The sequence below is a fragment of the Camelus ferus genome, chromosome 15, assembly GCF_009834535.1.
Source record: "Camelus ferus isolate YT-003-E chromosome 15, BCGSAC_Cfer_1.0, whole genome shotgun sequence".
Taxonomy (NCBI): Eukaryota; Metazoa; Chordata; class Mammalia; order Artiodactyla; family Camelidae; genus Camelus; species Camelus ferus.
Window position 1 is genome coordinate 30,800,066 of NC_045710.1, and position 16,456 is coordinate 30,816,521.

At 43.7% G+C, this 16,456-nt stretch overlaps 1 protein-coding gene across 3 annotated transcripts in view; it reads right to left on the minus strand.

Annotated features, from left to right (window-relative positions):
• THADA (THADA armadillo repeat containing) overlaps positions 1-16,456 on the minus strand; it is a 286,708-nt gene that overhangs the window by 72,246 nt on the left and 198,006 nt on the right. For all 3 annotated transcript variants that reach the window (XM_032497409.1, XM_032497410.1, XM_014560974.2), the window contains one exon: positions 15,837-15,952. In XM_032497409.1, the coding sequence (XP_032353300.1) occupies positions 15,837-15,952 (116 nt within the window). The remainder of the gene's footprint in view (positions 1-15,836; positions 15,953-16,456) is intronic.

Below are 16,456 nucleotides of genomic sequence, written 5' to 3' on the forward strand. Positions count from 1 at the left end.
TAAGTCACTCTCCTTATACTGAATATTAATACAGTCAAGCCTAATAGTAAATGATGGTACATGTGTCGAAAGCTAATGCTCCTGAAATGAAATATGCTAAAATCTTAAGTAAATTCTCTCTGTTGCATTTTTTTTTCACAGACTGTTCATATCTTATACAGACATTAAAATTTCAAACTATGCAAGATTTTATACATATGTATATTTGTGTATGTATGTGTGTACACACACACACAGAGTACAAAGATACATATTAAGTCATCTGGAAAATGTATTTCTTGTTGTGAATTGTCAAAAATAAAACCTTGGAAGCCACTAGTTTAACAAGAGAAACACACAACCAATCATTTGGTACAATGGGTGCCCAAAGGAGGGGTTGGCAGAGGGAAAATTAAGGATGGTGAAGAGAGAAATGCCTTGGTGAGTCAGGAAGTGCCCTGGCAGAGCTGGGGTATGAGGAGGCGTCCGGCAGACAGACCATAGGCAGAATGACCCCAGCAGAGGAAGCAGCATGTCCAAAGACTATGGCACGTGACATATTTGAAGAATAACAAGAAGGACAAAGGGGATGTGGAAGGGGAGGGACAGCAGGAAATGACAGAATATGGGTGCCATGCCCAAAATGGGAGTGCTTAGGAGTGAACTCTAAGAGCTCCAAAAGCTCTGAAGAGTTGAAGCCTAGAGGGACCCCATTAGTCCAAGTCATACTGGAGGGCTGGGCCCCTGCTCGCTAGTGTGAAGCCTTGATGGGCCCCCTGGAAGAGACAGACAGTTCACTTTGGACATATGAAACTCTTCCAGATGAATTCACTGCCATCTTCACAGGGCTGAAAATAGCTGTTTTGGCTTTAGGCTGCTAGTGTCTGTTAAGGTCTCTAAGTCACGAGACCGTATGTGGACTTCAACAGAGTCAAGGTCTAAGGTCATTCCAGTCCCTAGGGAACTGCTCCCCCAGAATCCTGATTAGACTCATGGCTTAACTTTATTAATCTAGAAACCTTTACTAAGCACCATGGGTAATATCCTACTTGGAACAGAAATGGAGGAAGAAGCCAAGGTTCTGGCCTTGAAGAGCTTATGGTGTTTGTGTGTGGTGGTGGTGGTAGGGGGTGTATGTAGAGAAAAACAAAATACATAAAAAACAATCAGAGAGAATATCATGGAGGAGGGGTCTGGAGACATGGAAGGATCTGGCCAGTGAATGGACAGAAGGAATTCCAGGCCAGAGAGTTCACTAGAGCAGATACAAAGGTGGGAAAATGCTTGCCACATGCCGGGAAGAATGAAGACCAGAAAATCAAACGGGTGCAGCCGACAAGCTCGATGGCTTAGAACCTGGGTCTTGAGTCCTAGCTGGGGCCCACTGCAGCCCATCACGAGCGCCTCCTCTACTCTGGGCTCCCACGCGGGCTCACTCCTCCTCAGATCACCTCTGTTCTCGTCATAACAATGACCAAGCACTAGCCACCTCTTACTGCGGAGCAAGCAGGGGAGTTCATGAAGCAGTATCCTGGGGTCCACCTCCAGGCCTGAAGGAGGCTGTAAAGAAGGAAACCAGAAAAAGAGAGGGAAAGGAGGTGGGGAGAAGGCAGGTGAGCAGGGGTGCTGGGGCAGGGGGAAGAGAGGGAGCGGGAAAGCAGTAGAAGAGGGAGAGGAGAAGAGTGTAATGTTCCCATGCCCTGCCACGGTCCCCTTGCTTGTCCAGCCACACCATGTTCTGGATTTAAAACTCACTTCAAAGCCTGTCATGTAGGAAACCTTCCCTGACTAACCATCAGAAAACAGCCCCTGAGGACAGTCTGAAGGGCCGATTTGATGGGATTATTTCCTTGCCCTTCCTTTGGTCTCCCAGAGATCCCGCTGGCCATCTTTGTAGTCTGAGGCAGTGTGAGACCCTGCAATGGAACAGCCCGCAGACCAGACGCCACCTCTCCTTACATTTGGTTCTAAAAGGAAAAGCTGCTGTGGTTAGGAGCCAGGAGGTTACTGCTTTGATGCAGGACGCATTAAGTCATATAAATGTGGAAGTGTAAATGAAATAAATAAAAGGAGCCCGGCTCTCCCTTCTGATTTCCATTTTTACCACAGCCCCCAGCCAAGCAACCATCACATGGCATTCTTGGAGAAACAATAGGGGATCTGTTTAAACCAAGATGCCAAACGGTCATGAATTGCAGAATATATATTTTTAAACAAGTAATTTTCCCCCACTGTAAAATCCAGAACTCAGATCTGCATGCGGGGCCAGCTGGCAGCAGCATGCAGGGCCTGGCTGGCTACCCGGGACTGCTCGTTTACCTTGCCCTCCCCCAGGGGAGGGGAGGCGGGTGACGGCAGAGCTGCATTTTTATGGTATGTTCCAACTTCCATCCAGCCTTTCTTGGTATGGAGCTTTGCAAGTGTTTATACTCACACCCACACATATAAGCTGCCCCATAGGCCTACTACTTGGATTTTCCTTTTAAAGTGAAGCCATCTTCACGCCCTGCTCTGGTGATTGACCAATCTGTACGGAATTCTTACCAAGTTGCCACGCACAAAGCAAGAGACCATGAGCTGTGAGTCTGTCCAGAAAGAGACCAAACGTCCCAGCCATGTGCTACAGAGCACACGGGGCTGCCCCTGGAAAGACAGCTTTTGTTCCTCAGCGATGGAATCTGTGAAAACAGAGGGCCTTAACCACTTTACCAGGCAGTCTGCACAAGGCCCTGGCCTGCCTCTAAGTTCAGGGTCCAACCACAGCCACCTCTGCTTCTCTGGGTGTGCCGCTGCTCGGGAGGGAGCCCACGAGCTCAATGCCAAGGCTTTGCCTCTCCCTCCACGAAGGCTCACCTGACTTTTCAGAGGCCCCCCCAGGGAGCCTCCTACACCCCCAGCGGCCCTCATATTTTTCCATCTTTCTATTAGGCATCTTTTTCTCATTAATGTACTAACACTCAAGTTATGTGTAGAGAATGAGGAAAAAGAGACCTTGTGTGGGGCATGGGATTTGTTCAAAGCCTGAAGAAATCGTTTTAGAGGGTGTATGTTTTTTATTCCTTTTATGAGAGATGCATGTTTCCCCCGCTCTGTGACTTGTTTAAAAGTAAAGTTTAATATGCTGCCGGAGAAATTGCTGGTTAATAACTTAATAAGCAATGTGCTAGGAATTATGGGAGAAAAGAAGTATCCAGGAAAGCTTTTATTGTACAGTTTGGGTCTTGGAGGATATATAGCTATAGTTATTATATAAAATGCTAACACAAGTCTCCTTTCTTTTCAAACCATACCTTCTCCCTAGAATCATAAAAAAAAGGATATATGAGTGAGGTGAATGAAAGCTTCTAGAAGCTGCATGAGAAGTCTGCATGTAGGTTCACAGGAGAGAATTTCTAACAGTACCGTGCTAATGTGAACTTGGCAAAGCACACGCTTGGAAATTAGCCTGGGCAATAATAACAATAATATCAATTGCATTTTATTAAAAGTTTTGTCTTCAAAAATATTCTTATTTTATCTTCATAAAATTCTTAAGGGAGAAGAAAAATAGACATTATTATTCCCACTTTTATAAATCAACAAAGTAGCTCACGTAGCTCAAGTGAACTACCCCAGATATCAGGGCAAAAACCAAGAATAGAATCAAGGTTTTCTGGACAAATTGTATCTAGGTGTCCCAAACACAATCAGATGAAAAGTGAGACGCTGTGCCGAACAACTAGATTATTTTGGTTTGCAGCCACATGCTCTGGTGTTGTGCCCTGGTAGCCAGTCTAGGGAAGAGCAAGGTTCCAAGCACAGCTGTTCTCGTGAAGGTCAACATAAAAGCCTGGTTTCAAGATGGCCAATGACGTTGATAAAGACTTAATCATCCGGGGGGAGGGTACAGCTCAAGTGGTAGAGCGCATGCTTAGCATACACAAGGTCCTGGGTTCAATCCCCACTATCTCCTCCAAAACTAAATAAGTTAACCTAATTTAATTTCAGTTTTAGTAAACTAAATAAGTAACCCCCCCCAAGACTTATCTAACAATAAATATTCCCTATATTTACTTAGCTCTTTTTATACTTGCCTACCCATTACTCACCACGTCCTCCCCTACCCTCATCTATTTCCCATTTTAGAGCTTCCAACTTAACAGATAAAAGTGGAGGCCCAAAGAAGTTAAGAGGCCAGACATCACTGGCTAGCAGCTGAGCAGGGGCCAGGACCCTCGGGCGGACCCCGCCTCCCCTCCACCTCAGTGGTGTGCGTTCACAGCTAGAGCCTTTTCTCTTCACCCAGCGCCGCTCAGAAGGACTCTCCCCGTGGTCACGTAGAACACAGGGCCTTTGGGCTGATGAGGGTCCCTTCTGGCTCAAAGGGGAATATGTTCCTCAGTGCATGTGGGAAGCTCTTTCCAGAGGCCTGCAGGCCAGGCCAACCACTGAGGAAGCCTGGGCATCACTGGCAGCTGAGGGGATGAAGGACGGTGCAGCTTCAGAAGGTCTCTCTCAAAGCTGCTCCCTTGGCCCATTCATGTAAGACCTGCCCACATGCCCCACAAGCCATTCGAGGGCCAGCCTGAAGCCTGGCCACACAGGACAAATGTACCAGAGCTGAGGACACAGGAGCAGGAAGCTGAGTGAGGCCTACAGAAGTGCTCCCAACAGGTCTGAGAAAACCAGCCCTTAAGTTACTGACTTCAGTTAAAGGCACCGCCTCCAGAAGATCACTGCTGAGAACTGACCCAGAGGAATGAACTTATCTACTTATTAGCACTTGGTAACACGTTAGCATGGGCTGTTGGTAGCACCAAGCAGCAGCCAGCCAGATGAAAGCGGATTTCTGAGGAAAGGATCTAGAAATCATAAATTTTGATGGCAAGAAAGTTTAGTGCATGGGGCCCTGTCCAAGGAGGACAGCCTGTCAGAAAGGGCCTTGGGCAGCCCAGGGGCCTGAGGTAACAGTATTTTCTATGAGGATGATCAGGTTGCAGCAGAGGAAGCAGGTGGATCAGAAACAAAAATCAAATGTGCTGTTAACATCCCTAATCCGGGCTACCTTCAGAGCCAGACACATCTGTCAAGTACGGAGAAGTCACCTGCTCCCTTGTGTCTATTTCCCCGTCTACAAATATTGGTTTGGATTAGATCCTTGTTTTGGAATAGGGATTCAGGGTGCTCTTCTTAGTCCCTTTTGGGGCTCCCAATGGCTGAGAAGCTCTGTGGGTGGGCCTCCAGGCCCCCATCTCAACTTGCACCATATTTGCCGTCTCTATTATCTTGAACATCTTGAACTTCCACTTAAGCTTCTGTTTGAAGAAAGGATTCCACTGGATTAGATGATCTCTAAGTTCCCTTTCCTGCTATAAACTCCGTGGTTCTACAGTCCTCTTAGCAATGCTGGGCAGACAATAGCCATGCAGTCTAAAATGCACACAAGCAGCATCTCTGTTCCCGTTACTAGCTGCCCAGGCAGGCAACAGGGGCTTCCAAGTGCCAGCCGGAGCTGGTCAGTTGCTACTAGGGAGCTTTTATTAACCTCCAGGAGGGCTGGGAATTTTGCTGATCATTGAGGGAGGCTGGAAAGATTTAACATACTCCTCAGTGTATCTCTTGTGCACAGAGACAGCAGCCTATTTACCAGTGTAAGCCTGAGCTTACTGACTTCCTATGAACTCTTGGATCAGACCCAAATTCCTCTGGCTGACATTTAAGGCCTGCCATGACTGGTCTCTTATCAAATCTTGCACTGATCTCCAAACACACCATGTCTTCTTCGGCTCTATCCCCTCGCTGGTCCACAATACATCACATGCATCCTCCCCAGCATGCCACTGCACATGCTGTCCGCCATCTTGACCTGCTCCTTTCCCACCACTTTTGGTGTTTCTGAATCACACCCATGCTCGAAGACCCAGTTCAAATACCTAACTCCCCTTGAAAGCCTTCCCTGGCTATCTCAGTCCACGCTTTTTCCTGAATTCTTATACTTATTATATGTACTACAGAACTAGAATTCTGTATGAATGTCACCGTTGGTTGTTTCCCATGGATAAGCTCTTTTCAACTAGACTGGATCATAACTAAACTCTGACAAGACAGATTCCATTTTATATGCCTAAAGTGGTCCCCATGATGCTGAGCATCGTGACTAAGATCCCTTCCTTTGTACTTGGGCAATGAGACCTTCACAACTTACTTAGCAACATAGGCTCTATATGAGTATAAACTCACTTGATCTCCTATTGATTTAACATTATCTACCAGTTAAATCTCACCTAGCCTTTAAAGACTTCTCCCTTCTCCTAGGAGACTTCCTCAACATTCCAACCCCCACTAGCTGGCTCCTGTAATACACTTTGACCTCATTCCAGCATTTATCACATTCTTCCTTGTTTACAGTTAATTAAATCCATACCTGTCTTATTCACGTGGTTTTTGAAATAGGGACCATATCATTCATCTCTATATTCCCCACTGTGCCTCTGACACTGCCTTCTTTGTACTATGTGTGAATCTGAATTGGCTTGGATTAATTGGGAATGGCTCAGTGAAGGTAACCAGGGTGCTCATTTACTCAAATGATGGAACATGTCACATTCTAGGGGAAAAAAAACCCCCACTATATTAGAGTTTTACATAATATTATGAAAAATGTGTTGAGGCCATTTAAAACCTGCATCCCTTGCAAGCTGGGCAATGATAACATTACCTGAATCTTCCAATAGCAATACCCCAAGAAGCCAACGTCTACATGTGGAGCAAGATGGAGATCCTGAGCCCTTTATCAAACTAACTACCATCTCCAGGTTAGGTTTGCAGATTTCCATATTTAAAAAGTAGAAAGTTGGGGGTTGAATTCTTGATGTGCAGTTGCATAAAAGAACTATTTTTATTTCTCACTGTAACATGAAGAAGCTTTGATCTCGGGCAACTTGCTCAAAGGCTCAGTTTAACACACTGATCACTTCTGACTGCTTTTACCTGACTGACTTCCATAAGCTCAGCCTGTCAACAAGAAATACCTCCTATATTCTCAAGCTTCACTTCTTAAACAGCTTATTCCTTTAAGACTTGACATATTTTTAAAAGGAAAAGCTAATGAAGAAAATGTTTTTCACCTTGTCCATTGGTTTGGGTTGAAATGTGCTAACTTAATGTTTCTCTCTGTTTTTAAAAAATACAAACAGGATCTCATCCCGAGATATCATGACCTTGAACATTCCTGAGAAGTCTGAAAGGGAAGCAAACAAATGTCAACACGCTTGGGTCTAAAATACACCAACTTCATTTCTCTCATCATTCAAATATGCACGAGGCTCAGAGAGACTTTGAATAGGCTGAGCTGGGGGATTAAAGAAGGATCCCGATGAGAATCTCCCTCCCCGGTAAAATCTGGAGGTTGAAAGAAAAGCAATTAAAAAGGGGTGGGGGAGTACTGGGAAAACTTTTATTCTGAAAAAAAGAAAAGGAGCATAGAAGAGACAAACCAAAAGCAAACCCAACCCCCAGCAATGCCTGGAAACTTGCTATGTAAGTAACCATCCCTGTTAAGACTTGCTTCCCTTAAAGTTTTGGCAGGGACCACAAATGATAGCCTTAAAATGCCACATGATCATCCGAGTATTTTAACAATCCATCTCAGCTGGACTCGTTTCAGCAGCATGGGAGTGCAACGCAACCTGCAACTGTGGCAAAGGACTGAGGCCCCTCCGAGGAGTTGTAAAAGGAGGACCTCTTCCTTGGGGAGGGAACCAGTCCAGGCGGCATGAGGGAATTGGGAGGAACTAAGGGACAGTGGGAAAATGCAATTGGACCTAAATCCCAGGATTTCTGCCTGGGAAGTGTAGTCTCTCGTGTGAATAAATCTGGTGGTTAGAAAATAAATGCTGTCTTCAGCTGTAAAGCAAAACAGAACCCTAAACCAGGACTTCTGCAGCTGGCCACAGAGCCTCCTGGGGCAGAACTGGGATTGCCACACAAAAGCAAGCCCTAGCTTTGTCTCTATAAGCATATTTTCTTTAGATACTTAAATCCCAGGCCTTCAAGGAGCATACCATCTCGGCTTAGTGGGGTCCAGTAAGAATGAAGGAAAATGGGGAGAACAGATTAGAGTATGGATAAGGGGTGGACAGGGAAGGAGATACAGAAGCGACTGGACGTTTAAGTACCAGGGAGATGGAGGAGTGAATAGGGGGTGTCAGGAGCACTGGTGGGAAGCTGCATAGGGGAGTGGATGGGTCATTCAGTTAATACTTTTTGCAAATAAGAATTACCTTGGGGTAACATACCATTAGGTCCAGCATGAAGAGGAGGTCCACAACAAACATAAGCTCCTTCCATCACCTCTTCCCCAATCAGCACTGTTTTATTCAAACATTTATCTCCCAAGTTTGCTTTCCTAGTGACCTTGGGACCTGCTCTTGTATTCCTGAGAGCCTGTTTTTCCCACCAGAATATCAGCCTGTTATTTTCAAGATGATAAATATGCACTGCATGTCAACAAAGCCTGTGTCCGACCCCAGGCACTGAGTCCATTAGGATGGCTGCCCGAATCAGGGAGTGTGGACTCCCTACAGAGAGCACTGGGGCCAGGTTGTCCCTCAGTGCAGGTCATCCCAGGTGGATAGGGAAAGAATTCTGGGCTTACTCCTTCCATAGCCTCAGCATCTCCTATGGCTCCAGGCACCAATCATAAGCCCTGAGACTGAGGGTGTAGAGGTGGGAGTATTTCAGGGGAGGCAGCAGGATGATCACAGTGGCTGACTCTCTGACCCCTGAGCTTCAAAACAGGTACTGTCTCTCAGAACCAGCAGTATCAAAATCACCTCGGAGTTTGTCAGAAAAGCAGAATCTCAGGCTCCACTCCAGACCGACTGAATGGGAGCTGCATTTTTTTTTTTTTTTGAGCCTTCATTTTAAGGAGACTCCCACAAAATGACTCGTGTGCACATTAAGGTCTGAGAAGCACTGTTGTAGACAATGCTTAAGATACCACCATTCAAATCCCTGACATAAAAACACTGGATAGATGGAGGCAACGTTGTCCAGTAGAAAGAGCCTGACAAGGAGCAGGGAGTTAAGCCCTGAACAAACATTAGTTATTGTCAGGTAGCTGTACCTGGTCTGCTGCGTGAAAATGGGCAAATCCCCTGACCTCTCTGGGCTGCACTTTCCCAAATGCGTGGGGATAGGAGGGGACTACAATAAACTTGATGACTCTTTCTAGGTCTGTGATTCTATTTGTCAAGACCCTGTTCTGTTGTCCTCTCTACACTGAAGTAGGGATTTTAATAAGTAGTTGCTATATTTAACATAGGTTGGCATACAGCACTGGCTTAATAAATATTTGTTGAGTGAAGTGATACAAGTGTAGTCTATTCTATTTAAGCCTCACCACAAAAAATGAAAATATGCCATGAGCTTCCAGGACAACCAACCACACCAGAGTATCAAGTTTAAATGGCACTTCTGAGGGCAACTGACCTGTCTTGCTAAGGTAGCTTTTAAGCAAACCAACCCCAGAAATTTGCTCTTATGTGAAACTACACAATGGCAAGGACCCTCACTCTGGCACGCCTGTGGAGCTGAATTTTCATGGTTACATCTCCTGGGCAGCAGGCTGGAGGAACAGTCATTCCCTCTTTCTTGACTCAATCTCTGGCAATTGGAAGAACTGCCAACTGTCAGAAGAAAAATACAAGTGCCCTCTAGCATGCCTGCTCCTCCTTCACCCTCTCCCTTAAGGAGCTGGGAGGCACAAGAATACACAGGAAAACATCAGTAGTTCTCAGTCTGATGGCATTTTAGAATCTCCTGGAGAGTTATAAAACTACCAGTGCTTGGGTCAGACCTTCAACCAAAAAATCAGAAATTCTGGAGGTGAGGACTGCAGCCATTGGCACTAAGAACTACTGCCTGGAGTGAAAACTCACCATCGGTCAGTCTGGTACTTAATAAATGCCAGTGCCAAGAGTCACAGACTTCTCATGTGGGAGCTGGGCAGGTTACCTCAAGAGGGCAGTGGCTGGGAGGAGACAGCAGGCAAGTACAGAGAGTGTGTGCTGTCAAGAGAGGGAGGCCAATACCTAGCAGTCATGTGGGAATCCGGGCCTGGTGATGCCAGATCTTCTGGCTTTTCAGAAGAAGCTGGGAATCCTAATCTACTGTGAAATTTACTGATTTTTAAATGCCAGTAACTGATTTTTAAATATATATATATATACCCTGCAGGGTATATATATATATACCCTGCTCGAGTCAAACAAAACATGCCTATGGCCAATTTAATCCAATGCATTGTCAGTGTGACCCTCTGGTTGAGAGTGCATAGTATACCAGACCTGAGCAACGCTCTGTGGAGAGCCCAGGGGAAGTTCCTTTACTAAGTTGAGTCAATAAAATGCTAACATATGGCAGCTTCTGTGCTGAAATGTAGGAAGTGAAAACTGAAGGGAAAAAAAAACCCCAAAACAAAAACACAACAACAAAAAACCATACTCATTGGACGTATCTGTTAATTCATGCCAAGCTGAAATGCTGACTGTACCAGCTTTGTCTCCCTAATTGTTTTCACTGTAGAAAAGCAGATTTGCTGAGAGAGATTTGAGAAAAGTTAATGAAATAATATTTACAAATCTCCTAATACAAAGCTTGGCACACAGAAGGCATCCAAAAAGCAAAAATTTCCTTCATCTAATTTTTAAGATCTTAGTTAAAATTCTGGTGGAGGTGTCCTGAGCACTGCTGGTGGGAAGATGAACTGACACAACTCTTCTGGAAATCAATACGGCAAAGATCCCTGAAAAATTCTCCTATCCTCTTAACTTATTTTATGCCTGGAAATAAAATCTTAGGCAATAACCCACAACCACACAGAACCTCTCTCTCTTTCTCTTACACACAAACACACACACATACACACACACACAGATTTTCACTGGAATGTTATTTATGACATTAAAAAATGGGAAAGAAACTGAATGGCCAGCAATGGAACAATGGTAAGGTAAACCTAATGACTGATTATTCAGGTGACAGAAATATGTTACCTTTAACAAACGATTTTTCAAAGTTTTTTTTCTTAATACAAAAATAGGCAAAAGCATTGTATTTTTAGAGACGTAAAGATCGTAAAACTAGAAAGAAAAACAAAGAAATAATTATTATAAAAAGTTAGGATAATGATAACCTCTGAGGAATGACAGAGTACAAAGGGTTTTTGTTTTTGTTTGTAATGGAGGTACTGGGGATTGAATCCAGGACCTGTGCGTGCTAAAAGCACATGCTCTACCACTGAGTTATACCAAACCCCCAAGGTTTTTTGTTTGTTTTTTTTTGTAATGTTTGCCATTAAAATTTTGTTTTAATTGTGATAAAGTAAAGTATAAAGTTTACCATCTTAATTAACCATTCTAAGTGCACAGTGCAGGAGTTCAGGAGTGTTAAGTACATTTACACTGTTGTATCATCAACCTCCAGAACTCTTTTCATCTTATAAAACTTAAACTCTGTTAGTTGAACACTAACCCTTTAGTTCCCTTCCCCCCAGCCCCTGGCAACCACCATTCCACTTTCCATCCCAGTGAATTTGACTACTCTAGGAACCTTACATAAGTAGATCACATAGTCTTTGTCTTTTATGATTGGCTTATTTCACTTAGCACAATGTCTTCCAGGTTCATCCATGTTATACTGTGTTCTAGAATTGCCTTCATTTTCAAGGCTGAATAATATTCCATTGTCCATATATACCACATTTTGTTTACCCACTCATCCATTAATGGATATTTGGGTTACTTCTATCTTTTGGCTATTGTGAATAATGCAACTAGAACACGTACAACTATCTCTTTAAGACTGCTTTCAATTCATTTGGGTCTGTTCTCACAAGTGGAATTGCTGGGTCACATGGTCATTCTATTTTTAATTTTTTGAGGAAACACCATACTATTTTCCATAGCAGCTACACCATAAAGAGTTTTTAATAATAAGAGCAAACACTTTCATGATACTGTTAAGTGGGAAAAGTAAGCTATAATTTACATACATACAGCATAATCTCAATACATTAAAAAAAAAGCTTAGGAAAAAAGATTAAGTGGCTGCAGCATACATAAAACTGTTAACCAACAGTAGTGGTTTCCACTGGATGTTGGTAAGAGTAGACTTATATTCTCTTCTTTTCTCTAACTTTCTATGATAAGTAGACACTACACTGACAGTCAAAAAAAGGGGGGGTGGGGATTCAGTAGGACACATTTTTCTTCCTGGTTATCACATCATCCATCGCATGGAGTCTGATAGTCCATATAGTTCACCACATTTACTAAAAGGAAACACACACACAGTTTTTTCCTTTTATAACCAAAGGCAACGCTAGATAACCAAACTGATTTCTAAAAAATTTTAAGCCCCAAATAATAGTAATTCCAACTCTCAGTCAAAGTAAATAAATCTTTTCTTGTCTTACTCTTACTTGACATTGCTTTTTACAAGTTCTTCCTTTCCAGGCAGGGCCTGTGATCCAGTTGGGACAGCAGAGCTGGAATCTGCACTCAGCAAGGGTAGCAGACCAGGCCATGAGCGGGAATGAGACGACTTCCTCTTCGATGGTGCCCACGGCCAGGGTCTCCAGACCAGCAGCTGACCCCTATTCTCACTTAGTTTCTGGCCTAGGTCAGCTTAGTTTTCCTTCAGTATTTCGGAAACTGCCTTTGCACCAGGAGAGAGACAGTAAACTGGATTGAGGAGAGAGGGATGGAAGAAAAAGGGGAAGGAAGGGACTTGAAGGATTAATGAGCTGATTTCCATAAAGGCTCTGACATCTCGGAATGAAAAGCGGCCTGTAAGAGCAGAAGTCCAGTCCTCTGCTCAGGCTGTGTTGCCAGCTGGCCATTCATCACCAAAAATTCCCCAGCAAATCCATGCCCATTGCTTAATCACCTCATATAAATCCCTATTAATCTTGCAAAGTCAAAACACAAATATATGACAAAAGTCTTTATTTTATGTGCCCTCAATTTCAGGGTCAAAACTTTAAAAACTGAATGGGTCATCCAATGGCTCCAATGAATTTTTTTTAATCTTTTTTTTTTTAGAATTAAAGAACAAATAAATGACACCTTCACTGATGTTTTTGTACTTATTGGACTGAATAAACTCAAGCTAATGATCAAATAAACTGAAGAAGGAAAAAGGTGTTGGTGCTAAAATTTAAACCAACTTTTTTTTTTTTTTTTTGCAGTGACATTAATGTTTCATCACTATATTTAAAAGATACAGAAAATCCTTAGTAGGCACAAAGGAACATTTATTCCTCTTTCATTTGTAAATTGCTAGGGACATAAAGGAGCCTCTTTGCAGCAGCGGAGTTTGGAACACCCAGCACTGTGATGCCTTTCAGGGAAAAAAGGCAGATGAGAATGTGAGGAGGCACTGCTAGGACCCAGAAGGGCTCATCTGAGCCTGGGACTCCCAGCGCCAACAAACACCTCCTGGGATAACACTCTCAGAGGACCTCAAGGACGGGGCAGGCATGTGACAGGCTGAGGCTTCATCACTTACATCCGATTCTATACTTTCCTATTCAGGAACCTCAAGGTTATCCTGTCAGTGATGTGGATAATCCAGAAAAACTGACGCGTGGCTTTGGGAAGGAAGCACTGTGCTCTGGCCATGTGTTTTCCTCCCAAACTCTATTCCAGGCTCTGAACACATCCTGATTAATATGGTAAAGGTGTGTTGGGGAGCAAGAGGAAGCCTGGTGTTACAGACCACCCATGGAGTATAAAGTTCACACTTGGATAATAAAGAGTTGACTGAACTGGAAACATAAAAGTGGCTTTCCTGGACTCTGGGCAAGGAAGGTGGAAACCAAACCGGGCAAATTTCAGTGATGCATGCCTTTGTTTTCTAGAGCTGGAAAATCATGGAGAAAAATCAGAGCGCGGGAAGAGGCAGATGATGATGATGAAAAGACTGGTTAGAAAATTGTAACAGGGACCACAGGGAAAGCCAGGAGGACTTCTCTGGGTGAAGAGGAGGCTGATGGTTCCTCTGTCACCCATCTTTAGGTGCTGCACAGCACGAAGGTTCATTCAGATGGTTGGCCTGTTACTCCGTCTCCTCCTTCCCACGGACTTCCCTGACTTAGGAAGCCAGCAGATGATGAATTTCTATAAGGACCCATCAAGGACTAGCAAACTAAGGGGGCAGAAATCCCTTCCTTTAAGAACAAGAGATTCGCCAGCCCTGGATGGAAGCAGGTCTTCCAGTAGGTTGGATTTCCTGACTTCCTGATCCCCAGAAACAATAGCGAGGAGGACCTGGTCTGCTAATTGGTAAACAGATGATAGCACAAATGTGATCACAATTCTCTGTTTCCCTGAAAAAGGCATCTTGGGAAGTTGTCTAAAAGCCTCACAAAAGGCAAATGGTACTGGGCTCAGGGAAGCAGTTTATGGTCAATCAACTCCTCTCTCTAAATAAAACAGAGAAAACAAAAATTGGACTGAAAATGAGAGGCTAACCATCACTTGACTGGTATTTCAGACACTAGAGAATTTCTCCATCGGTATCCTTGGCCAAAGCCATAGGTACTAAGACAGACATGGAGACTCTTGTTTCCACCCACTGAGAAATTCTTCACTGGCTCCCTTTTACCTAAAGGTTTCCTTTAGGACCTTTCACCGTGTGGCTTTCTTGTATCTCCTCAGCCCCATTCTCTGCCACATGTACCTTATACTGGTTCGATGTCACCCCCCTCCCCTGCCCTGACCCCACTAACCCTTGCCTCTCCTCTGGGCATCCCCTGTACCTCCTACACACACTGGTTATCATACTCACCGCATTCAATGAAAATTATTTATTTACACATCCTTCTCACCTCCTGGATGGGAGCTCCTTGAAGGCAGGACTAGTTCCTTCTCTATCATGGCATCCCTAACACAAAGGCTGTCACGTAGCCTATGCTCAACAAGACCTTGTTAATAACACTGATCTGTGGGCTGCACACTGCCCACTGTTTGCCTGCCTTATAAGTGGGGAGCCCAACAAAAGTGAACACAAGCACATTTTTTGAAAAATAAAAAAAAGGCTGCCATGTTAGACAACCAAGATACTAATTCTTAATCAAAGGTGATATACTCCACTGGACCCACGCCTGGACTTACAGAGGACACCACGGGGGGCAGGAGGCCCTGACAGTGATGCTGTCCTAGCAATATTAAGTCCTGAGACACAGATTTTGAACCCAGTGTTACAGGGTATTCTCTGTGTATTCGAGAGAAATGGAGAAAATCTTTTTGCTCCGTCTTTCATACAGCAAATGTTCTAAGTTCTAGCAAAAAGTTATAATAACAAGGATGAAATAAAAATATGTGTCCACCTGCCTTTGCCATGCTTATTTAAGCTACTCTACTACCATCTAAAAAGGCAACTTCCATGTCTTTTTCTTATTCACCTGCGCTGGGCCCCTTTGAGACTGCTTAAATCTTACACCAGTCTCTCATCTCCAAGTTGCCACAGCACTTAATAATTTGTACCACATGATTTAGTCAATTACTGCCTTTCATTGATACACTGTCTAACATAGGCCTGGCCACATAGCAGGTATTCATGAAAACAAGCTGACTGGTGGACAGATAAAAAGCCATATTAAATGCCCCCCTAGCCACACAGCAGTTTTAGAAAAACTGTCAGGAATATATTTTTCTTTCTTTACCACAACCCAAAGTTCTGAAAAGATAAATACTCCAGTAAGTTTTGAAAACTCATGCCAGTGACTTAGAACTCCCCCAACTAGAAACAGCATTTCTCCAATGTATTCCTAACCCCTGATAACTTGTTGCTTGTGTGGGGTTTTAACATACCTCTTGGCCAGCCAGAGTTTGGCTTTGGTACAAGCTGCGACGTCAGCCAGCTCCTGCTGAAAGTATGTATTCATTCTGTATTTGGAGTCTGAGAAGGCTTGTAACAAATGAAAAACCTAAACCAAAAAAAGAGAAAAAGCAATATCCTGCTGTGAAAATACATTTTTCCTCAATGTTCAGTTCCTCCCTTTTAGGTTTCCTCAAAATATTCCCCAAAGAAAACAGACACCTGCAAACTGTGGCTCTGGTCTCTCTGCAGAAAAGCATGTTAGTTTTGGAGGACGCATCTAGTGGTGAGAAACCTACATCTTTAATTCGTACCTGTGCTCTGGGTTCCCTGTACGAATCCAAAAAAAGGTGACTGCTCTGTGACCAAACAGTCATTTGATACAAGAGCTTTTTAGTTACAAACAACCTAAAGGTGATGCCAGCAAAAAAAATGCAAACATCTTTCTCTATCTTAGCAGTCTCATATGAAAAAAAAAATGTACTTTTAAAGACAAAATCTTACTACATAGGAGAAATCAATTGTCTGCATGCCTAACCTGGTTTACACATCGGGGTTTATTAGAAGGCTTGGCTACAGAAGCAGACCAAAGTGATGCTTGCCTTTGCAAATA